At 36.9% G+C, this 25,612-nt stretch overlaps 1 protein-coding gene across 1 annotated transcript in view; it reads right to left on the minus strand.

Annotated features, from left to right (window-relative positions):
* Positions 1-8,427, minus strand: part of Ipp (inositol polyphosphate 1-phosphatase) — a 128,906-nt gene extending 120,479 nt beyond the window's left edge. Inside the window, exons 1-2 of the mRNA XM_089092968.1 lie at positions 8,212-8,427; positions 2,450-2,645 (exon numbers count right to left, since the gene is read on the minus strand). Of these exons, the coding sequence (XP_088949094.1) occupies positions 2,450-2,645; positions 8,212-8,348 (333 nt within the window). The 5' untranslated portion in view covers positions 8,349-8,427. The remainder of the gene's footprint in view (positions 1-2,449; positions 2,646-8,211) is intronic.
* Between the last annotated feature and the right edge of the window lie 17,185 nt (positions 8,428-25,612).

Consider the following 25,612-nt stretch of genomic DNA (forward strand, 5'->3'; position numbering starts at 1 on the left):
CTTTAATAAATAAAAATTATTAAGACAATGAAGAATAAATATCAGCATTTATATACTAAATTGATAATGCACAACCATTTGTATTTTTTTTACAGTAAAGTGCAAATTATGTTATAACCCAAGTAAACGGATATGTTGACTTGGAATATATGCATAACCCGGTTTCTGTTTTGTGGCTCGTGTAAGATGACATTTTGACCTCTGACTATTAGAAAGGTAGGTTTTCCTGTTTATAGTTCTTATATAATAGTCCTATTTATTCACCTTTAACCGGCTTTAATTTGCGTCAATTTTTATTTTGACGTTTGGCAGTTGAAACATATTTTTTACCTTGTTCTTGCTTGGCTATTTGGAATAAAGGAGCGACCATAGGTGTATTTTGCCTGTTGCTACCTTCAAATATAATAAATGTTGGAAAATAAATATAAGATTCTCGAGGGAAAAATAAAAGAAAAAATTTGAGATTGTAAGCGCCTCTTTAACTAGTTTCGAATGAGTATAGGAGAGGAGGCGACTTCAATCTGAGCGCAAGAAATTCGGAATTGGAATAGGAACATATAGCAAAAATCCTGAGGCCTATTGGTAGCGCAGTGGGTTTTGCCTCAGTTTGGTAATACGTGACCCAGAGATCGAATCATGCTGTAACAACGCACTGCAGGGCCAACGCAGGGACCTTAGTAGTCAAGAAGCGTTGTTAATCTGATACAATACAAAAATCGTAAGACAAATGGAGGGATGCTTTAGAAAATTTTAAATATTCCGCTCGCATATCCGAGTAAATTATGAAATTGACAGACCACTAGAATTTGCGGTGGTATTCCCATGCTAAAAGTATATACGGTTATTAAGGTAACAAATAAGGAAGACTTCGCCATAGAAAACAAAATAATCATGCTATTGGAGTCGGAATACGAGTCCAACACAAAAATTTCATACTAAAAGCATATGCTAAGGATTTCCCGTCGTATTCTACATATCTCTTCTTATCGAAATGAAATTCTAAGGATTTGCCCTCGTATTTCACATATCCAATCCCATCGAAATGCAACGTTAAGGATTTCCTGCCGTATTCCACATATTTTATCCCGAACGGTAAAATACTGAGATGGCCCGATCTCGTTGGAAGCACATCGGGTTTACCTATTGCTACCATTTCTGAACGAATTACAAATGAAATCTTTTCTCACTAGACTGTTTTTTCTAACGCATTTATAATTTTTCCTTACTATGGTCCGCACCTTTTTCCAAGAGGACGGATTGCGCGTTAGAGGGTTTTCTGGGCGTCATAATAAGTCTGAGCCTCGCCTGCCTTTCACACCAAAGTGTCCATACTAGCTTAAAGTTTGGTAAGCAGGTTCCTACAGCCATGGTGATTTCAATTATAGACCATTTTTCTTTACAGCCTGCAGACTTCACAGTTTCATTGTTTGGGACTTCCCATCTAACACGGAGAGTCGCTTGTAAGTGAGAATCGTAGAGTACGTTCTCCTTTAGGGGGTGACAAATTACATGATTTTACTAATTTATTCATCTATATTCGTTTCCGAACTTTAAAGATTATGTCATTAGTTTTCATAGCCTATAAAAGAAACAAAATTTCTTGGAACCCGCCATTGGCAGCTACAACTGTTAAGTGTCAACCTTGCAACTATTTTGTTGGTGAAGCCGACCAAAGGGTATTGCAGCACTTCATGTTGCCCAAGCAACGTAAATGTACTTTATCCTTCGCTAAAAAAAAAAAACTGTCGTAAGAGCAGATCTACAATCAGCAAAGTGAAAATAACCCTTTTGTGTGTGAATCTTTGATGCTTTGCACATGGTCATAAGAGAAAATCTATAATCAGCGAGGTGAAAATAACCTTTTTTATGTGAATCTTTGATGCTTTGCACACAAGACAAGCTATAGAGCAGCATCTACGTAAAATTTTGCGGGATAGTATCCCTTTAAAAAGATCTGCTTGGAAGAGAAAGAGAAGATATAACCTACCTATGTGGGTTTCGGAAGAGAAAGAGTATATTTGTCTGAATATTTGTATCGATGTAAAGGATTTTCATATCCTTCCAAAATGTTGACACTTTAAAAGGGAATAAAAATAGTTGTTTGTTTTAGTCGTTTTTTTTCTTATTGTTTGATATAACAGAAAACAGAAACAGGTGAGCTGTTGTTACCTGGGTGGTTTTTTAACCTGGTTCTTTTTTTTAATTAAACAGAAAGTAGAAAATGGTGCCTTGTTTTTACCCTGTCTGATTCTGTTTCTTTTGTTTCTTACAAACAAAATAGGTCGATTTTTATCACTGCTGCTTTCAATTGTTTCTTTTCTGTTTTATTTTAATGAAAAATTGACATCGAACAGCCCATTACCTTTTTTTCATCTCGCCTGTTTTAACTATTATGTGTTTCCAAAAAAGAGAAACGGTACAAATTCTTTGTCTGGTCTGCTTCACCTACCTGTTCCAGAGATTTTGCAGTTTCTTCTTTGCTTGAAGTAATATTCAGAGTTACTTTCCTGCCGTCTACAGACCGAACTTCGTTATTTTCTTCCCCGTAGATGTTCTGTCCCAGTTCAGGGTAAGTTTTCTCAATATGAAATTTTATCGTTTGCTGAACCAAAACATCTGCAAATGTCTTAAAATCCTGGTCAAATCTGAAAAATTATGCTCTCTATTTAAAACGTCTACACAATGACGGTATGATTTTGAGAACCAAATATAAAAAAAAAAACGCAAAACATATGGTACCATGGTCGACACACTATCGTACATTTAGTAAAGAGCATTGTGTCATAATTGTTACTAATTTATCCCTAATCATATAGAACAGATCATAATAGAAAATTGGAAAGAAAATTCAATCAGAATTTGAAATTTCTTGTGTTCTTTTTGAGGGATGAACACGATCGAAGGGTAACCAGTCTTTCTCCTTGCCTTTTTATCCCTGAGCATTAGATAAAAAATATATCAGATAGTTAGTTCCCTCAGAATATCCGAAACACTCCAAAAAGGAACCTTAAGAAGGTATATGACCCTAACAACTCCAATGGCTAGGGAGTCCTAACTATGCAATTAAACCATTCCTCACAGAACCGGTCAGTAGAAAAAATTAGGATGTTGTACCTTGTTAAAACCCCAAAACTAGATTTTGTTCAATTAGTTCCGTATGATTGTTCAATTAGTTCCGTATGGCACAAATGACCACTGAACCCTTCAAACAATTTCTTCCTCAGCTTTGTTTTAGGGGAGAGGTCGCCATGTTGCATATTGTTCAAACTCTCGTGCAAGGATTCTCAATGTGTGTGATGGGAGGAGAAAAACCGGGTCCTTGAAAATGATGCAAAAAGTACTGGCTTGGTGATAAACAAGACAAAAGATCGCACATTCACTACTAACTTTAGAGACTCATCAACATCATTAATATAAAATAAGAACAGTCTTGGAGACAATATACCATGTTGTTTCTACCATTTAACACCCATAAAAGGCCTAGGCAATGTGTCCCTACCATAAATGACAAATAGGCTACCCAATAACAAATAAAAAGATTCAATTTGTTTTGCTCATGTGTCATGTTAGACACTGTCTGTTATACAGAGTTTTCCTGATATCAATTAATTTAAACAAAAATGATTTCTAAAAGAAGTTTTTAAAAGATAAGTATAGAGCCATATCATGGTTGCAACTCTTCCTACAGCCTAGTAAAGAGATATCCTTTAGTGCCCAAAAGGATTCAAGGGCAGCTAACCCCCCTTACACGCCCCCCCCCCCCAAGTTGCAAGATAAAGCTTTTAGACAGCCTGTTTGTTCAGCATAGTTGAAGGGTCCAATAACTATGCATCTGGGATGACGTGATCCCCCATAACCCAAGGGGAAAAGGCTGTGAGTAATCAAATTCACCTATTGTTTAAGTATAGTAGATACTATTTGAATGCATACAGAAATTTTCAAGAGGGGGGTATTTTTCGTCCAGAGGGAAGTTTTCGGGGTGAATTTTCCAGAGGAAGTTTTAAACGGAGAGAATTTGCCGGAATTACTATAAAAAATCGTTTTAATTTGTCTTGCTTTCTCTTTGACGACTCAATTTAACATTTGGGGAGGTTCCAGGTAAAAATTTTCCATGGGGTCGGAATTTTCTGGGGAACTTTTCCGTGAGGGGGAGGGGATTTTCCATGAGTCAAGTTCTCTATGGATGAATTTTCTGCGGTAGAAACTTTCCATTATGGGGTGGATTTCCAGGAAAATTTCCACAGTGGGGGAGGGGGCTTCCGGCATGATTTGAAAAATAATCACAAGCTAAATGTAAAACAAGTCTTTTTTCACATGAAAGTAAGGAGAACTTTCCTTACGGAATTGTCTGCAGAAAATATTTCGGGGGAAATTTTCAGCGAGCAGGGAATTGTCCCGGTGAATTTTCCGGAGGATATTTAAGCAGGAGGAATTTTCCATTGAGAAATTTTTCATTGGGAGGGATTTCCAACGGTGGGAAGGGGCGGATTTTCCGCATGATCTAAAACCGTTCAGAAACTAAATAAAAAAACAAGTTTTTTCAACTGAAAGTAAGGAGCAACATTCAAACTAAAAAAGAATTGAAATTCTTCCATACATAAGGGGGTTGCCCCTTCCCAATACCTTGCTCTGTACACGAAAGTTTGACTTTTTTGTCCCAGTTCCTTAAGAACGACTCTTGAAACACAAAGGCCGTTTAATTGGAATAAGAATTTTTTAAGCGCTAAAAGTACACTACTGCACATTGATCTAGTTTTCGTTTTCTAGGGAGGTTAAAAAGTTTTCGTAGGACAGGTGGTCTGATACCTAAGACAGCTCTTGCTTGGACCTGGGTCCGATTAATTTAGCTCTCCTGATGGTTTGTCCAAATAGTTTCCTTTGTGGGGTTTAGAGGAGTAAGTTACCCTTGCAATCCCCTGTTTACGCTTACATTCGGATAGGATTTTATCTTGGTCACGATCAGGCCAAGTAAAGCTTCCAAAATGTAGTTTTATTTTTATTAACTCAATTGAACTGAATTTAAATGTCTGTAAAAATTATGTGTCCCCACGTGGCCGCATATTTCTGTATATGTGATATACTACAATGTAATGCTTTTTAATTAAGAATGTACGCTGGGTAATGAGGCTTCGGGCACAAGCTCCCCCAAAATCCTAAATATTGTTGAGTTTTTTGGCTGTTCTTACTGAAATTATCATATAAAAACCATGTTTTATTATTGGACCCCTAGAAAAAGCTCCTGTGTACGTGTCTATCTCCAATGCATCTAAATTTATTGGAAATCCTGAAACCTCATTTTATTGTCATTTTGACCCTTTTATGGCCCAGATTCTCATTTTGTTTCACAAAATACTGGAAATAAATATTTTTCTTTTATCTGAATTTTCAATTCTGATAAACTTTAACGTAGGTCCATATAGCCATCGGTTAGATACTATAACCGCTTGGGAATAAAATGAGAAAAAAAAGAAACCTAGTTTTAGCACTTCCGAGGAAAAACACGATTTTCTGTATTACAAGAAACAATGTTTAAATGTTGAAGATGTCACTTTTGAGATTTTATATTTACTGGTTTTATTCTTATAAAGATCCAACTGCAGCTGTTTCGTCACATCAAGAAGATATTCTTATTTTTCGAGCTAGTTATTTTTATGGGCAACTCTGACCATAATGAGCATATTTGAACTTTGGAACTTTACAACCCCGTCCTTATATTGTGTTGTGTCAGATTAAGGACGCTCCTTGGTAACTAAGGTTGTTGCGTCAGTACTGCAGCATGTTGCTACAGCTAGGTTGAAACTCTAGGTCCCTTATTATCAAGATGAGATTAGACCCACTGAACCACCACAAGACTACCCCCCGCCCTTTTTCAGTTCTCCGAAATGAAATTTCAAGATGATTTTTTTCGCTGAATTTTTGTTTAGAAGGGGGGGGGGGATTAAGGGTCTTTTACATGTATGGTGCACTGTTTGTAATTTCACAGATTAAAAAAATACTCAATAAGAGAATAAACGTATTTTGCAATGTTTTTAAGAATAAGCATTTATTCTTAATTTATTCCAATTTTTGAATAAGCATTGAAACCAGGGGTAGCAGTGACAGCCTTCTCATGATATTACCGAGATTAGTAAACACAAATAGGGGACTACTGTTGCTAATTCCATTTACCTTCCAGTCACTGACCGTCCTAGGGTATACACTGTAAGCTCGATTGCACTGCCAAGACTGAATGGACTAAAGCCAGTAAATGATCTCAAAATAATGTCTAAGGGGCTCAATCCTTCCGGAAATGTGAAGTCCTAACTCTGGTGCCTGTAAAGATTCCTTGAAGAGCCGTCTGAGGTGGGAGAAAGAAATTCCTTTGCTATTACCAATTACGACACTCAAGAGCTACTTGCCACTTATGGCTTACGAGTGGTGGGTGACTCTCTCTTCTGTGGGATGAACGGTTTCGTCAAAGCACGTCAAAAGCTGTACGGCTCTCGCGACGGGACAAAACAATGCTATACGACTTGACTCTACCAAGAAAGGTTCTTGTAAGAAGGAGAGAAAAGAGATTGGCAAGCCTTATCCCAAAATACCATACCCGAGGGAGAGAGGGGTGGTGCATCAATGACCCAGTGGCTTTTTTATTCTTATTTCATTTTTTGCGTGTGTGGAAACAATAAACCTCTGTGGCCTGAGCTTGATTCCGTCTAATGAATCCGCCGGTAAAAGTATACAAAAAGCAAAACAAGTAAAAATTTCTTGTTGAATCGCATACAAATTTTTATCAGATTTGCTAATAAAACAAGCACAGTATATTAAGAGTAAAACTAGTGCTCTACTGAAAATATAAGCAACACTAGTCACAGTAGTCAGGGCTTTTGGGGCAACATCCTTAACATCAAAGATATATATATTTTGGTACTTGTGCATTACGTCTTACACACGAAAGAAGTCGTTTGGTTAGTGGTAACCAAAAAAAAAAAAAAAATCTAAAATAAAATAGAATACAAATATAATAGTTTAAAAACAAATTTGAGCTATACATCCGCACAAAAGGGGGGGGGGGGGGTAAAGCATAGCATATATTAAATATGTAACCTAACTTTACCTAACCTATGTACCTTCCCCCCCCCCTAAACCCCAAAAAACAATAGTTTAAATATTGTAAACAAAATGAGAAACCACGCTTTGTGATCCATTTCTCAATTGCAAATAACCGTCTGACTGGTTTCCTTTAGTGTTTCCTGATACAGTATATAGCGGTGTGTAGGATATAGTGCACAAGTACCCTATTTTTTTGTTCCAGCATTCGATATCATTAATTAACTGTTAACTTATAATTTGTTTTTCTGCAACACAATTATTGAGCATTAGTGCAAATTTATATCCCAATAAATACAAATGGACCATGGAGGCATACTGTCGTAAAAATGATTTAAGGGAAATGGAAACCGATATTTGCCTAGAGAACTAACTGGAGAGAAGGAAACATTTAAAGAAAACAATTTTTACTTCGTAATATGCAGAATAATCATTGTTAACACATTTTGCATGCAAGCTCGCTTTGCTGAATATGTATTTTGTAACTTTGACTTCAATGGCCTCCTTTTGTCTTGAATAATAATACCTTTGGATCGTATTATTGTAACTTATTAATTGAATAATTAAATGCATGGTGAACACGCTTTTGGCAATTCTAGTAAAGAGAGGTGCTAAATACTTAAAATACATAAATTTAAATCGTGTATATTCTATTGTTAAATAACTATTAATGTGCAGAATAATCATAGTTAACACATTTTGCACGCAACCTCGCTATGCTTGGAATCTCGCTAGGATCTATGGTACTGGTTCAGAATCCAGAAAACACACGCATCGAGAAAGACCGATATGCTTTGAAAACAGGTTTCCGCTGCATAAAATGCATGTTGCATGAGGTGTTTTCACTCTGTGACTAAGATTTAAACTTGAGTTGTTTGGGTTTAGGGGTACTAAAATGTACCTAGGTTAGGTTAAGTTACGTATTTAATATATTCTATGCTTTATCCCAGCCCCCCCCCCTCTAGTGTGCAAATATATAACCCAAATTTGTTTATAAACTATTATATTTTCATCCTATTTTGTATTATTTCATTAGCATTAACAAAAATTCACTTCTCGCCTGTTTTCTGGATTCTAAACCAGTACCGGATCTATTTATATGGATGATGTTTTCAGTCTTACCTGTCACTTCCTCCTTTTTCTTCCACTAAAAGTGGAAAAAGACTTCCATCCAAACGGCATCTTCTTGAAATCCTTGCTGCTCTCTCAGAGCACTCGATAAGAACATTTAAAAAGTCTTTAACAAATATTTCCGCCATTCCACCTGTTTCTCAACTAAGCTATGGAGAATATTCTAAATCACAGAAATCGATTTTTCATTTAGTAGAGCTTCCAAGGATTCTACTGCGTCACGTCCAATGCGGTGATAAGTACTGAATATGTATTTTGTAACTTTGGCTTCAATGGCCTTCTTTTGTCTTGAATAATAATACATTTGGATCGTATTGTTGTAACTTATTAATTGAATAATTAAAAGCATGGTGAACACGTTGTTTGCAATTCTAGCAAAGAGAGGTGCTAAATACTTAAGATACAGAAATTTAAATCGGGTATATCTTATTGTACGTGGTCATGCAGACTTATTAGAGATGTACTTTCCAAAGCCCCACTCCCTTCAACCTCACCTTGTACAGCAGATGAGAGCAAAGATTAGAGAAAGTGTTAGTTTGATTGTAAATTCTTTTATATACAACCATTGTTAAGTAACGGAACTGATCAGGAGGCAATTAAAAATCTTTTTTACGCTCTTTATGGTCCCATAAACCCTATTGCCTGACATGGCACTAGTTTTAAACTCCCCGCTAGCCATTTCAACACAAGTGGAAGAAAAAATCACGGTACTTGTCGGTTATTGGATACACGTCCAAGAAGTAAAGTTAGGTTAATCCTATTGAAATCTTACAAAACATGATGATAAAATAATATTTTAAAAACAAAATCTATGGAAACCTAACACAACCTAACCTAACCCAATATAACCTAACCCAACGAAACCTAACCCCCCCCCCCTAATATGCAAAAATATAGCCCAAATAATACAAGTCCAATGCATTGTATCATCTGTCACTTGTTTTTGCAGCTATGAAACCGGTTTTCTGAGATGTAACCAAAGCGTAATTCTTGAATGTGTTTCCAATAGCTGACAGAGTACCATAAAATATCCTTCTAATGATGCTTACAGCTCCTAAAGATAGGATACAAATTATAAAAAATGTTATTTAAAAAAGGAGGGTTCATAGTACATTTTATACTATGCAGTATGCAAAGAGTGTTATGTCTCCCACGTCGCTTGCATCAATCATTTTCTTGTGTTCCATTTTCCTTAGCATCATTATGCAGAATAAACGGGCATAGAAAATTCGGCATGTTCTCATTATAATCATAAATTTCATAATTGTGTGCCAAAAGTAACCGGTAAAACGCATATATGGAAACCCGACCAGTATTTTTGCCCCCGGGACATTCCGCAACTACTCGTAGCATCTGCTTTAAATGTTAAGATAACTATTTTAATCAGGATGGTTTAAAATATTAAGACCTATGACTCCAAACACAATGTCCTGTGTTAAACCTCGGACTCAAAGGTGCCCAATCACCCAAAGATCTTTTTCAAACATAAGTAGTATGGGGGGATACTCCAGCGGCCAGGTAGCCGCTACTCTTTTCTTCCTTGGTGGCTGAAGATAATGAAGAAGTTTTAGCGGCGATTCCCCCGGTGCTGCTATCTATCTAACTAAAGCCATAGGTGGTGATATTTTATGCTATACTTATAGATGGCCACATGTTTCCATTTCCAACGGCTCATTCTTTTAGCCTCTAAGCAGTTTTTTCATTAAGATTATGAAATTTCTGTCTGGTGCAGGAATCGAACGTGAGACCAAGATTTTCTATGGTAAAAGAATGACGCATTGGTCAACTGAGCCAACATGTCATTCAAGTGTTCTTAGAAATACATTCTAGGTAATAGGTCTCATGTAGTTGCTATGCCTTAAAACAATTGTTTCCGAATTTTTTTTTGGCATCATTCCGATAATATGCATACGCATTGACATGGTTGCTAAGCGTGTTGTCGATGATATGGGTAAATGAATACTACGACAGCCCTATCCTTTTTACACTTGCATAACCATCTGGACTGATAATGAGTTTTCTATAACAGGTGGCCATAGAAATAAAAACATTTGCTATGCCCTGAGATAATTGTTTCCGCGAATTTCTTGCCATCAATCTGACATGGTTGCTAAGCATGTTGTCGATGAAATAACACAACAAATCCGAGCAATCCTGACTATCTGGAGAGAGATAAACAGAGCATTACTGGAGCATTAGAGAGCATAAACAGAAATACTGGAGACATCATAACTTATAGCTGACTTTTCTGAACTCCTGGTGGAGACCCCATTCGCAACGGCTTGTGAAGTTGCCAAGTTCACCAGATTGTCATCGGTATCTGAATCATCTAGACGCTTCATAACAGGTTTCAGTTTACGTTTTGATTAGTGAGACAGAACATCAGCTACTGAGAAGAGGCTGTCTTCGAAGTTTCCGAAGTGAGATTCAGAATAATGAGTTTGGACTGAGAATCCTTCACTCGCTGATATTGGAGCTGCAGTCCTGACTAAAGTAGTCTCCTCATAATACTCTTCGACTTTAGACTGAGTAACTGCCATGGATGCTGGATCTTGTTTTCTAGGTTGTTTTAAACTGGATGAGTTTGGTGAACTTCTCGAAATTATACCCAAGAAGGAAAACTAACGGCAGATTTTTCACAACACCAAAATCCATTACTTGAGTGATAGTAGAACCATCCTGAGAAGTGAGCTCGATTTCCACAAATGCAGTCAGGGCTTGATGCTTGTTACCAAACGCACAGTCGAAATTACATCTACCCTTGAGAGCACAGGCATCTGTGCGAAGTAGATCGGCTCGAACCAATGTTACATCGCTGCTAGAATCTATGGTGATTTCGACAGGATAACCGTTCAGTTTACCTCTGACTTTACGATTTTCCTTACTGTGAGGACTTGGCTCCTCAGGACTTTGTGCTATACCGATGAATCCTTTCGCCGGCTTGGCCTTGCGGTTGTGTGTCTGATCCTGGCGTGCAATCTTGCTGTTTAAATCTTACGTAGCTCCTTTCACACCAGACTTCTTTGAGCAATTGACAATGCGATGACCCTTCTTAGGAAAGTAAAGGCCCTCAATTGACGAAAGTTCTTTCCTTGATCGTGGACCTATGCTGCGTGGCTTGTCTTTAGTTCTATAATTTGATAAATTTTCAGATGAAGACTCTTTGGCTTCTGCTTACACTTGTTATCTTTGGCGAAAGACTTCCTCGAAAGAACATACTCGTCCGCAGCTTTTACTACTGATTCCATATTTGTTAATTTTTTCTGGAACAGAAACATCTTCAGAAATTAGTTGCTGATAAAGTTGTAGAACTGCTCAAGTGCTATGAGTTCCAACGTGTTGACCAGGATTGTTCTCATCTGTGTAACGTTGTTTATGTTCACTAGATCTGTCAGAATTTTGAGCCATTTGTCGCGATACTTCACAAAATAGGATGACAGCTCCTTGAAGCTCTCGTTGAACTGTCTCCTCTGAGATCTAAACTTCTGTCGGTAGTACTCCTCGTTTACCTGAGACTTTGCTAAAATTGCTTGTTTGACCTTCTCGTAAATCCTATGACTAAGTGTATGAATTGCTTCTTGTGCCTTAGACGTGATGAGATGTAAAATTCTTGGAACCATAACTGGCATGTCCCAAAGAAGTGATGTTGCAGTCATCTTGAACGTTGCAGTTTAATTATCCACATAGGCTGGCTCTCTCATCTATGGAATCTGGACATTCCTTGACGTTGAAATGAGATTCTTCTGTAGCTCCAATTCTTGCTTTCTAACCTCGATCTCTTCTTTTCGCTAACTTTTCTGCCTGATTATATCCTTCTGTCGCCATCTTTCTTGTATAGCAGCTTGTAGATTTAAAATTAGCTGAAAAGTTCTTAGCATCATAGCCATTTGATCTGAATTTTCATTATGAGAAACGTGATTTACCAGAGGATAAGACTCAGAGTAAAAAGGCTGCTGAACCCAAGGATTCTGATGCTGTGGGAAACTGTCTTGGAAATTTCCACTGGGCATCTGATGTTGATTTTGATGTTTCTATGATATTTCCGTCAACGTTTCAGGCCTTACTGTGCTTGTTGTGTTGCTATCAAACGGAACCATTGGCAATGTTGTCACAACTCGTAGACTTTGCGTAGTCGGCATCAAGGGGGCTTGACTTGAAGGTAGAACTTTTACGTTGGCAAGCTCAGAACCAAAATAGCTAAAAGTGGAAAGCCACGGTAAGGTGATGGTAAAACTGGTGAACCAAAAACTTCAATAAGAATTGTCTCTACTCGTGATACGCAGGCAGCTTCAATATGTAAGGGGTTAAGACGAATCGGAAGTCTCTGAATAGAGAGGTTCCTGGAGCAGCAAAAGAGGCTTGTGATCAGAAACGACCACAGTGGTTATGCTATCAGAATGTGAAGAACGGGTACAATAAGACAAATTGGACTCCTCAAAGGTTAACCTGCGACTAGCTGAGATGTTTTTTTACCGACCTCCGCCGTTACAAGCTCTAGAAACCGTCCTTTATGACGTACGGCCGAAAGTTGGAATGTAATTGGTCGGAAACACGATTAATTGGCGATTGTTTTGGCGAACCCGATGACATACGAGTAAATAAATGAACCATACGCGTTACACCATATCAAGATAACGAACGGATCCAAAATGTTAATTATTACCAACAAACAACTTAAAATTTAGGAAAAAGAAAAAAAAAATTTTGGACAAAAAAAGAAAAAAAAATCCACTGAATTCCAGTTCCAGAGTTCAAAGGGTATTTTTTCGAAATTAGCACGCAATTTCACCAACTGTCTTTAAACAGAACTTTAAATCCGCGATATCTTTTCCCCGGTATTCCAAAAATTTTTATTAACACTGATAAAATCAGGGCAGAACGTGTTTATAAAAGACTGGTAAATATAATACCCTTTATCACACAGATGGACAGACGGCAGTTCAAAATCACATGAAACTGAGTCGGATGTTTAATGTTTTAGTACCGAATTATTTTTTTTCAAAAGCGGAATCAATAATTGAAAATAAATAGTGTTTTTTGTAGAAAGTCAAATTAGTCTACTTGCTGTAGGCTTCAAAAAGCTCTGGATGGATCACTTCAGCTACGGCTGGATAGGTTCAACTGATTAGTTGGACGTCTAAGAGTACGGCTACAATAACATCATTTACTGATAATATCAGGGCAAGAGACAATTATAAAAGACTGGTAAATTTAAATGCTTTATCACACAGATGGAAAAGTGGCAATTTAAAATCACTATGAGCTGAGCGGTATATTTAATGTTTCAGTGCCGAATAACTTTTCAAAAAACACAATAGATAATTGAAAATAAGCAGGGTTTTTCACAGTAATTCAAATTGTTCTACTTGCCACCGGCTTCAACAAAATTTTGGGATATCACTTCAGCTATGGCAGTATAGGTTCGGCTGACTAGGCATGCGTTTGACTATACTAGGACTGGCTCGGCTGATTGCTCGGGCACCACTGTTACAAAAATTGCTGACTATATATCTCTTTCATTAAAGAAAGGTTAAGATCAGCCTGACACCTTTTAATTTAATATCTAAAAAAAAAACAGAACAAAACAGAAATAAAAACCCAGAAAAAGAACCAACACTTAACATATCAAAATACTAGTCATTTGCTTCTCATCACATTCTTGACACAATATTTTCACATCTAAAATCAATCTTTAGTACCCAGATAAAATTATCCTTTAATTTCCAACAAATTTTCTTACGGCTTATTAACATTATTACATATTTTTCAGTATGCTCATTTAAGAAATCTATATTCCATTTAAATAGCTTCTAATCAGAAATCTTACCAAAATCTCTGTTAAACAACATACAAAATTACCATACCTGTTAATTCATAGATATCCGTATAAAAATAGCCAAAGGCCGCTTTGAGATGCTACAACGAATTGAAGCTTTTCAATGGCCAATATTGACTGGCAAAAGCTCAACCCTAAATCTACTGCATTAATTCATATACAAATACAACACTTCAGACGGTACTGGAAAATTGCGGAATGATAATACAAATAAATGTTAAAATGGGCACATTTAGAATAGTACCATCATGACAGATCCAATAGATATAGTCTACTCCTATATGGACATATTTGGTTCCTTCTTGAACGACGGATTCCGGAGTGGGGTCGGAGCGATTTTATAAAAGCATCCATCGCACAAATTTTTTTTATTTAAACGAAAAGTCGGGTGAGGTGTATTCGTATTATATGCAAACTGAAATGTATACACTTCACCTGAACTTGCAAAATTTGCAGGGTGTATTTATGAATTTGGTTGATAGTATTGTAAATAAATTGGATAAGTATATTGAGAGGGGTAGGGGGTCGGTGGCTTTATTTATTGAGAATGTAGATACTCATGTGATTAAATTTAAAAATTATTTTATTTTAAGAGGCAGGAGGGTGAAAGGGGTATAAGATATAATGAAGACTTAAAAGCGTGTCAAGGCGTACAACAAAGTAATTTTGACACAGAGCTTCAGTCCTTCAAGTAAGCATTCCTTATGACAGCTTAAGCCCCTGAGAGATGATGTTACTAAATCATGTTTGGAGGATTTGATAGTTTTTGGGCCTAGGGAGGGGGCACAGTTTCCTATAGTAGATTTCTAATTATTTAAACGATCAATATCCAGTAATACTTGAAGGAACATTTACTAATGAACACTTAAAGATTTGTGTTAGTGTTTTACAATATGATAAAGAGCTTGAGGAGGGTGAGTGTGTAGATAAAAATGAAATTTATATTCAGTAAGAGCTCCATCCATTGAATTGGTGAAACACTGGGTATGGCTTCTGTATGAGACTGCCAGTGAACCCGATTCAATTGGAAATTTTTTCCAATAGCAGATATTAGTCAGAAATTATGTGAGGGTATAAAATGTCATTCCTCCCAATTTCAAAATAGAACTAACTGTAAAATCCATCTATCCATTGAATAAATAACAATGTCCTATGTTCTAGAAAATTAAAAATTAAGAATAATATATATTTTTTTTATTTTTGCGGTAAACGCACTACAATTTTTTTAAACAATGGAATATCATTTTTTTTATTTTACCAAAAGCAACGACAAAATTTAAAAACACTTAGAAAGGGCCCCTCGGGGGCGTGGTGGCCGCTGGCGTCAGTTAGCCGAAGATCATATCCCCCTTGGACTGGCTGCAGGCGCTGGGTAAAGTAAATAACGCATGATTAAACAGTTTTTTATTCAATGTTGTATAAATATACAAAATCCTGACACATAAAATACAAAAAAAAACTCTGTCTTGCTCGGAAAATTGCATAAGAAACACTGTTGAGATGGGCAGAATTCTCCCCCTCCCACCTAAGAATAAAAAATTGGTGATTGTTTTTAATCTTTATTTTGGATTGTTTAGAATTCCAAAGGATTTTTTTTATTTCTGAAATTGCACTGCCTGCAGTAATATTTTTATTCAAAGTAAAATTTCTTTTTTCCTATGTAAAAGGACCATATGGGAGTCTATGATGTCGAACGATGTGAAATTCGGATCAGAAATGATTCGAGCACATTTTTTTGAGTCGGTTGTAATGTCACAACGACTCCTATTGCGCAAAATTTTCCATATTTTACCGAAGGCTGAATTTAAAATGAGTTTAAAGATTTCTTTTTCAGTTTTCGTTTCTGCTTCAGAATATTTACTGACAAAAGTGTCGATAAATATCTTCAAATATGCTTTTGGTCAAATTGGAGGGCTCTATGAATCTTTGTGACCTTGAAACCGTTGGATAACATTTATCTCAAAAGAACGCGGTGTAAAACAATATTCTGTTTTGGATGAAGGTCGGCAATAAGTTTAATTTTGTAGGTTTCCAGTGTAAACCCCCATCCTATACCAAAGAAATTTCATATGGACTCTAAGATTTCTTTAACAACGGTCTGTTTATGCACGGAAAAGAAATTTCTTTTACCGAATCATGACCTTAAACAGGTACTTCAACATCAATTTCAAAAAACCATCCTTGCGGTCCATTCTCCTCAACTGTGGCAATGTAGGGGAAATTTTGAGGAAAAGGATTGTTAAGACATTCGTAAATCCCAAATGACAAAGAGTAATGAGATATTACCGACGGATAACGGGATTTCCCATCCAGAAAATTTGCATCCAACTTTCCACCGGTGTGTTGTCCAGTCAGGTAAGTTTCCAGGATTCGATCCCTGTGAAAAACTTACCCTCCCTTTGTGGATATCCCTACAAATAAATACTAATCCACCTCGGTAATCAAGCCTATTTCTTCGTTGCTGATTTAAGAATCCATCTTGATTAGAATCCAGATGAGTAGTTAAAAAACAAAACCCCAAATCCAACCCAAATTCCTGATAGATTTTGCCGTGTTTTTACACACGGATTTTTCCATGTTTTTACAACAACGTCAATAAATCACTTTTCAGGTACATTTTAGAATAACCCACTCCATTTTTACACCATCCCTTAGCCCAAACCCTTTTAGCATACTCATAATCGGCAGTGGTGCACTGACGATCGTGGAGCGATCCATGAAACGATTCGATGGACGGTAATATTTCCTCAAGAAACCTCGAGATGGAGTTGAAGTAGTCATACGCGTATATTGCCTTACACATTAATAAATCATACATTTCATCATCTTGAAAGCGCTGTTTAAGGAGGAGCGAACCATTGAAAATGTCGCGTTTCTGATCTTGACTTAACTGGCCTAGGGATTTGGGGAAGAAACTATCAATCAATTAATCAATCATTTATTACCCACAACTACAAGACAACAAGTAGTACAAGTGGAGTATAAACATAATAATAAAAAAGAAAAACAAAACAGAACTCAACAAGCACTAGCAATTAAATTAAACTAAGAAAAAAACTGTAAAAGACCGTTTTCAGGGCAAATATTACAAAATGCATCTGCAGGAAGCTTTTTGTGTAGGTAACCGAGCTTTTGAGTTACATCCGTAACATAGAAATTTTATACTAGATACCGGTTTTTAGTCCATGGCGGCAGAGAAAGAAGAAATTTGCAAAATTTGAAATATGTAACTGTTATCTTTTTTTAAATCCTTTAGCTTAAGAACAGTGAACACCCGAAAAATAAAGCACAGAATAATCAGAAAAAGTCGAGAATAAGCGCCCAAGAGCTCTTCTGTTATATTTTCCACGGTTTGCTACAATTTTGGAATAACTGAACTGAATTTTTCTTACTGAATCAGCAACAATCTGTTTACGAAAGAGAGCTAGAGAATTAGAAACAGTAATACCAAGACACCGAAAGTAAGAGGCAGTAAGAGGCAGAAGAAAGAGGCAGAAAGTACAGAAAATTCAGTACATGCCAGACGAGTAGACGAAGACAGATTATAAGATAAGAATTCACACTTGTCAAGATTCAGTGATGGACCTATATTTAGGAAAGATTGAGAAACTAAGAAAACCATCGCAGAAAGAGCTGGCTTGGTACGACTAATCAACAGAATGTCATCAGCATAGGCACTGTTAGAAACATCAGTAGAACCAGAAAAATAAGTGCCTGAGATCTTTTTCAGAACAGAAGAAATACAAATTTTGAAAAGGGTTGGTGATAAAACACCTCCCTACCTAACACCACGAAGTACATTAATAGTTGTTTCTGGAGAAGATTTCAGGCGGAGGTAAGAATTAGAATACCAAAACCGTAGAAGGTAAATAACCAAAAAATTAACACCAGAAAAATTCAAAGAAAAGAAAAGCTGGTTACGAACAACAGAATCAAAAGCCTTTGAAAGATCAAGTGTACAGAGATATTTGCCTTTACCCTTAGACGAATTAGAAAGTAGAATAGAAGAAAGGATACGATGAGCATGTTGGCACCCCACACCAGGTATGAAACCAAGTTGATTTTCACCAAAGAAAGAAATATTTCGAGCTAAATTAGGTAAAAGAATATACTCGAAGACCTTGCTAATATTGTAAGAAACAGAAACTGGACGGTAAGAAGAGCAATCTGTTGGCGGTTTAACTCTTTTTAAAATTGAAGTCACGCTGCCACACAAAAAGCTTTCCAGGACGACAGAAGATGCCAAGCACATTTGAAACAAAAGTGCAAGATATGACACAAGTTCAGCATATTGGGGAGTTAGATGCATTTTAGAGATACCATCAGCATCAATAGATTTCGACTTAAGATTATTCAAAGCATTCAAAACTTCACAACGCGATATAGGCAAAACAAAGCGCTGACTTAGAAATCTAGGGACAATTTTAACAAACGCTTCACCAAACTTTCTATGAACAGAATAATTCAAAACGGAGAAAATCTTCGAATAATATGCATACCAAGAACTTGGTGGAATAGCATTACTGCTTACATCAGAACCATCTGTTTTACTTGAATTAATTACTTTCCTCCAATCTTTAGGCGAAGATGGAAAATCAAGCCCTCGGTATTGGACAATTTTTAGATACTTCTTAAATTCTAATTTAGTTTTCTGTTTAATAAGAAAAACATTACTAGACCTAGGCCGACCACAATCTGTCCAAATTTTTAGCCAAAATTTAGCTTTATTTTTACAGGCCTTAAGGTTAGGATCAAGTGACCAAAGAGGCTTTTGAGTATTCTTCCGGATTCGCTTTACTGGGACAGAAATTTTTTCAGCTTCTTTCATAGCAGAGAGGATAGAATGATAATATCTGTCTATTTCATATTTAGCATAAATAAAATTCTGACTACACTGCAAAAGCTGATAAGGAACATAAATCGTACTTAGAAGTGAAGCCAATGTTATAAGATAAACATAAAAATTCGCATCATTCCAATCAGGCTTATAAAACCATTTAGAACGTACACCACGACTCTTAGACATACTCCCAGAACAAACAACAGACTTTGATAAACAAATTGACAGCGGAAGGTGATCAAGATCATTCTCATCAAAATGAACCGTAACTGGCGAGCAGACAAGAGCTGCAGAACAAATAACGTGATCAATGTCTGATTTACTACCTGAATGGTTAATATATGTATAATCATAGGACTTCCGAACAATTTTATAAGCTGGGAGAGAATCAAATAGCTGACCATTTCTTACATTATCAGAAACCAGATCGGTATTAAAATCACCAGCAATAACAAATGCAACCGTTATCCGATATCTTTTGAATTAAAGTTTCAAGACCATTACAAGCACAAGAGAAATTCTGAAGTGAACGAATGGAACGATCATTATATGGCAGATACACATTATTTAATACAATATAACCTAGACGCACCGCAAGAAAAGTGTCATCTGATTGGAAAAGCACAGGACTCACACCAGAAATATTTTTCTTAAAAACAAATGCTAAGCCGAAAGTTAATACCCCCCGATAAAACTGGGTTGCTTAAATGATCATAGCTACGGACTGACGTCCCTTCTCCACTACCCGAAACAAAGCTCACCTTACGAACCCAACACATTTCTTATCTTTTATAGCCAACTCATCCTCTGGTGATAGGGTCATGAGATAATTTGTATTGCGCAGCCGTGAAATTGACTTACTTGCTGTTTTAATAAGTGCTGTAAAGGCTGAATCCATACAATACTCCCCATTCAATGTCCCCATCCAGTGTCAAAATGGCTTTATGTTCTTTGACATGATTTAAATTTGATGGAACGTGCACGTCTGTGAGTTTGGCTTCGCAGTCTAACCCATCTTGTCACTCAGTAAGAGCGAAATCTGAAAGTTCTTGAATCACAAGATTAGCCTGACACCGCTAACTGTTTCCAATGATTGATACCCATGACGCTTGCAGTGCCTCAAATAATATTTTAACTTTAACTCGGTAAAAGTCTAGAAAGATACATTGAACAAGAAAAGCAAGCAACCTGAAATATTTTTATCCTCCCATAAAACCCGACTAATATCTCTCACTGGAAAACAATTGTTCAAATCACTCGGGGTTCATTTTCAGGCTCTTAAAGAAGCTATACCTAGTGTTTCACTGATTCATTGGACGGAGCACTCACTGAATACATTACCCCCTTTATATATATACGCTCACCCTCCTCAAACTCTGTATCATATTGTAAACCAGTAACGCCAGTCTTTAAATTTTCATTAGGTCGTTGAAAAATAGTTATTCCTTAAGGTGTTACTGTATATCTATCATTTAAATAATTAAAATCAACTTTAGGAAAATGTCTCCTCCCTAGGCCCATTAACTGCTAAATCGTCAAAAACGTCTTACTAATATAATTTCTTGGGCATTTGTGAGTAGCCACAAGAAATGCATACTTGAAGCACTGAAGCTCTGTGTCAACACTTAAAGGAAAAATTCTGGCGATACGGGGGGGGGACGGTTCCAATTTCTCCTAATGCTCCCTGTTCCCCCTCCTCTGCATATTCACTGTGGGTATTGTGGGGACTGAACATCCCTAGTTTACTTTTTGTGTCTCAGACTTGTTTTTTGGAATGGTAGTTATAAAGCCATTCATATTCAATGTCAAAGCCCTAAATCAACTATCAGACCATCTAGATACAGTTCGGGGTTCATCAAAGTTGGGCAGGTTCATCCCCTTACTAAATAGATTTAAACCTTCTCGTTCACTCTTTTCTGGGGCCTGTTCTAAAACAATGTTGACATGGAGAATATCATGAAATTGTGGCGGTGGTGACAATACAGGTATCACCATGCCGTCAAAGAGGTTTTATGGTCCCTGAGTTTGGCGGTGATTGTACAGCTAGGTGAACCTATAAATAGTAATATAAAGAACTTATTTTCTTTTTGAAATGACACGGTTCTATGAAGTTAGAAAAAGGAATATTTTCACTAATTTTAATACCCTATTACTTTACGAGGGTCCGCACTTTCAAAAAAGGCCCCCTAAGGCCTATTTTTTGGGTAAATTTGTTTTTACTTTTTCAACTTCTTGCCTTGCGCTAGATCCTAATATTTAAACGCTAAGTTTTTGTCATTAAAACACGGTTCACGCAGTAAATTGGTCATACACACACATAAACCCATTGGGTTTTTACTTTCTTTTTTGAAAAATATAAAAGAGGAAACTTCATTATGACCCAATAATTGCGATATTTCCTAAGGAAAATGCTGGAAGATCCGTAGTCTTCATGCGCCCGAGATAAGCTTGGCTGACCCAAACCCCCTGTTGAAATATTAGGAAGAGTTACACTATCAACACTCCCCTCTCCAAATCAGTCCACAAATAATTTTCCAAGCCAATTTGGTTCGTTGGAGCTGAAACATATGTGTCCAGGAATGACTCAATGTCAGCCCTGTCTGCTAGTATTTCAGCGGGAACCTGGAAATTAATATGAAGTTATTTTCTTCTTGAAACTGTTATAATTTTAAGCTGAAAAAGAACGTTTTCCTTCTGTTTACTAACCTCTATTTTCATATAATTTTAAAGCAGGTGCATAATAACTTTTTTTTAATAACACACACACTCACACACACACACATGAGAGAGAGAGAGAAGATAAATTCAATTTTTTCTTACAATAGTACATCTAGTCAATTCCTGAGGGCTCTTAATGCTCTCTATCATACTCAAAAGAGCATCCATTACTGCTGAATATGCATGACCAGGAGACTGCAAGTCATCTCCTCCCAAAATGGTTTCATTATTCCTTGCTCTTTTTGAAAGTGGATTGGCCAAGAATAAAAAATAAAGTTTAAGAGACATCAATGTTCGTATTGCTCAAAATTAAATTCAAATTTCTAAGTTAAAAAAATTGGAAAAAGTTAAGTTCCAAAAGAAAACAAACAAACAAAATTGTCACTACAAACATTATTTTTTTAAATGAAAAAATCAAGACTAACATACGTACTCAAACAGCCCAAAGAGACACACACAGCAAAGAGACACAGCAAGAGCTTGGAAAATTTTTCTTGGTTACCAGTCGTGACGTCGACGAAAATACTTGGAGTTAATATTAGCACAGAAGGAAACATGTGGCAGAAGGCATGGTCTAAGAAAGTAGCAGAAATTCAGTACATGCTAAATGGCAATGAAAAAAATCGGTCTTTGACAGTATTCCAAAGAGCAACATACATCAACATGTATTGCATCCCCTGAATCCTCTATCTTGCACCCATAACCCCCCTCCCGGATTCCCTGGCGACAGGAATTGATAAACATATTTGGAGGTTTGTATGGCTTGGTAAGGTTGAAAAACTAAACAAGGGAATGCTCTATCAACCTAAAGATAAAAGTGGAAATGGAGTTTTGGATTTTCGGTCAGCCTGCAAGAACCTCTTAATAAGAAATACCATTGACTCCGTAAATGGAGGAAATCATTCTATTTTAACAAGAGAGTGGCTAATAAAAGCACTGAATGAAGAAGATTTTCCAGAAACAAAGATCCCATTGTATGCATAAAAATTTTTAAAGTTACACAACAGGCAAAAGAAACTGGCCTGTTAGAAGTAGAGGAAAAAATGAAAAAACGTGAAATTGGAAATTTTCTGAAACTGACTGAAAATTAACCAATTTATCATGTAGAAGAAAAAGAACCTTTTATAAATTTTGAAACAGCATTTAGTAGCCTCCACGCCTTCCCCATGGAAACAAGGGCGAGAGAAGTTATGTTTATGATAATACATAGGATTATGCCATCTAGAGATAGAATTGCGCGTTGTATTAGAAGTGAAAACCCAAGGTGTCACCTCTGTTCAGAGGTGGTACTAGATGGACTATCTCATGAATTTTTGGAGAGTGAGAAAAACGAAAATATTTTTAATTTTGTTTTTGAGATTGTGAGAAATTTAGGTGTGAGTATAGAAAGTGAGGAGGATAAAAAAAGGATTATAAAGTTAGATATAAGGGAAAAAACGGAGGATAAAAAGAAAAATATGGTGTGTTTTATAGTAGGAAATTTATGCCGATATGTATGGAGTAGAAGAAAAAGGAAGGGAAAAATAAATATTGATATATTTAAAAAGTTTTTGGATAAATAAGTAGATTTTTTTAGAATAAGTAATAGATTTGAGAAATATTTTGAAATGAATATTTATTAAAATATGTTTTATATATTTAATTTTTCTTTATAACTTTTTAATTATATATTTTATGAATAGTAATTTTTTTTCTTTTTTTTTGGAATTTGAGCAGTTGATAAGGGCTTTTAGAAAACGAAGAAATGAAAAAAAATGATGTTCAGACAAAGTTTTTTATTTGGGCTTTTTTTAGGTAAGAGAGAGAGAGTAATTTGGGAGGATGGGATTATAAGTTAAACAGAGGGATTTTGGAGGCAAAATTAAGCATTTTTTTCGAGTTTGATAGCTGGTGCCACCGTGGAAGGGGTTCCCTATACCGGAAGGGCACCCTGCAAAGCAACAAGGCAGATTTTGTAATAATGTTGGTTAATTGGTTGTAGAATGCCCCCAAATGAAATCTGTAAAGTATTAACTGCTCAAATTTATAGTTTGATTGTTATGATAAAGTAAAGTTAAAAAATTTTGTAGGTTTTTTTTAGTGTAGGTGGTATATAAATGTAGTTATTAGTTTCGGAAATAAAGAAGTTAGTACCACTGAGAGGAGAGCAGGTGGGATTTAAAAAAAAAAAAAAGAGAGAGACACAGACAACCCAAAGAGACACACAGCCCAAAGTGACACACGCAGCCCAAAGGGACACACAGAGCCCAAAGAGAAACATGCAGCCCAAAAAGACACATACAGACCAAAAAGACTCAAAAAGCCCAAAGAGACAGCACAAAGAGACAACCCAAAGAGACACACACAGCCCAAAGAGAAACACACATCTCAAAAGACACACACAGCCCAAACAGACACACAGCCCATAGAGACACACACAGACCAAAAAGACTCAAACAGCCCCAAGAGACACACACTGCCGAAAGATACACAAACAGTCCAAAGAGACACATGCAGCCCAAAGGGACTCACACAGCCAAAAGATACACAAACAGCCCAAAAAGACACACACAGACCAAAAAGACCCAAACAGCACAAAGAGACACATGCAGCCCAAAGAGACACACATAGCCCAAAGAGACACACACATTCCAAAGAGACATCAAAAGCCAAAAAGAGACACAAAAAGCCCAAACAGACTAACACAGACCAAATAGACTCGAACAGCCCAAAGAGACACACACAGCCAAAGAGACAAACACAGCCTAAAGAGACAAACACATCCCAAAGAAACACCCACAGCCCAAAGAGACACAAACAGCCCAATGAGACATACACAGACCAAAAAGACTCAAACAGCCCAAAGAGACACATATAGCCCAAAAAACCATACACAGCCCAAAGAGACACATACAGCCCAAAGAGATACAAACAGACCAAAAAGATTCAAACAGCCCAAAGAGACACAAACAGCCCAAAGAGACACACACAGCCCAAAGAGATACACACATCCAAGAGAGACACCCACAGCCCAAAGGGAAACAAATAGCCCAAAGAGACACACACAGACCAAAAAAAAACAAACAGTCCAAAGAGACACACATAGCCCAAAGAGACACACACAGCCCAAAGAGACAGAAACAGCCAAAAGAGAAACACAAAAGACCAAAATGACTCAAAACAGCCCAAAGAGACACACACACCACAAAGTGACACATACAGCCCAAAAAGACTTGAACAGCCCAAATAGACGAACACAGCCTAAAAAAAACATATAGAGCCTATAGAGACACACAAATCCCAAAGAGACACCCACAGACCAAAGAGACACAAACAGCCCAAACAAACACATGCAGACCAAAAAATCTCAAACAGTCCAAAGAGACACCCACAGACCAAAGAGACACACACAGCCCAAAGAGACACAAACAGCCAAAAGAGACACACACAGATCAAAAAGACTCAAACAGCCCAAAGAGACAACCACAGCCCAAAGAGACACACACAGCCCAAAGAGACACACATAATCCAGAGAGACACCATCAACCCAAAGAGACAAAAACAGCCCAAACAAACACACAGAGACCAAAAAGAGTCAAACAACCCAAAGAGACACAAACAGTCCAAAAACACTCAAACAGCCCAAAGAGACACAAATAGGCCAAAGAGACACACACACAGCCCAAAGAGACACAAACAGCCCAAAGAAATACACACAGACCAAAAAGACTCAAACAGCCCTAAGAAACACACATAGCTGAAAGTGACACGCACAGCCGAAAGATACACAAACAGCCCAAAAAGACACACACAGACCAAAAAGACTCAAACAGCCCAAAGAGACACATACGGCCCAAACAGATACACATAGCCCAAAGAAACACACACATCCCAAAGAGACACCCAAAGCCCAATAGACCAAAAAGAGTCAAACAACCCAAAGAGACACACACAGTCCAAAAAGACTCAAACAGCCCAAAGAGACACACACATCCCAAAGAGACACCAACAGCCCAAAG

The sequence above is a fragment of the Artemia sp. Qi Xiang Cuo genome, chromosome 8 (assembly GCF_049724085.1).
Source record: "Artemia sp. Qi Xiang Cuo chromosome 8, ASM4972408v1, whole genome shotgun sequence".
NCBI lineage: Eukaryota > Metazoa > Arthropoda > Branchiopoda > Anostraca > Artemiidae > Artemia > Artemia sp. Qi Xiang Cuo.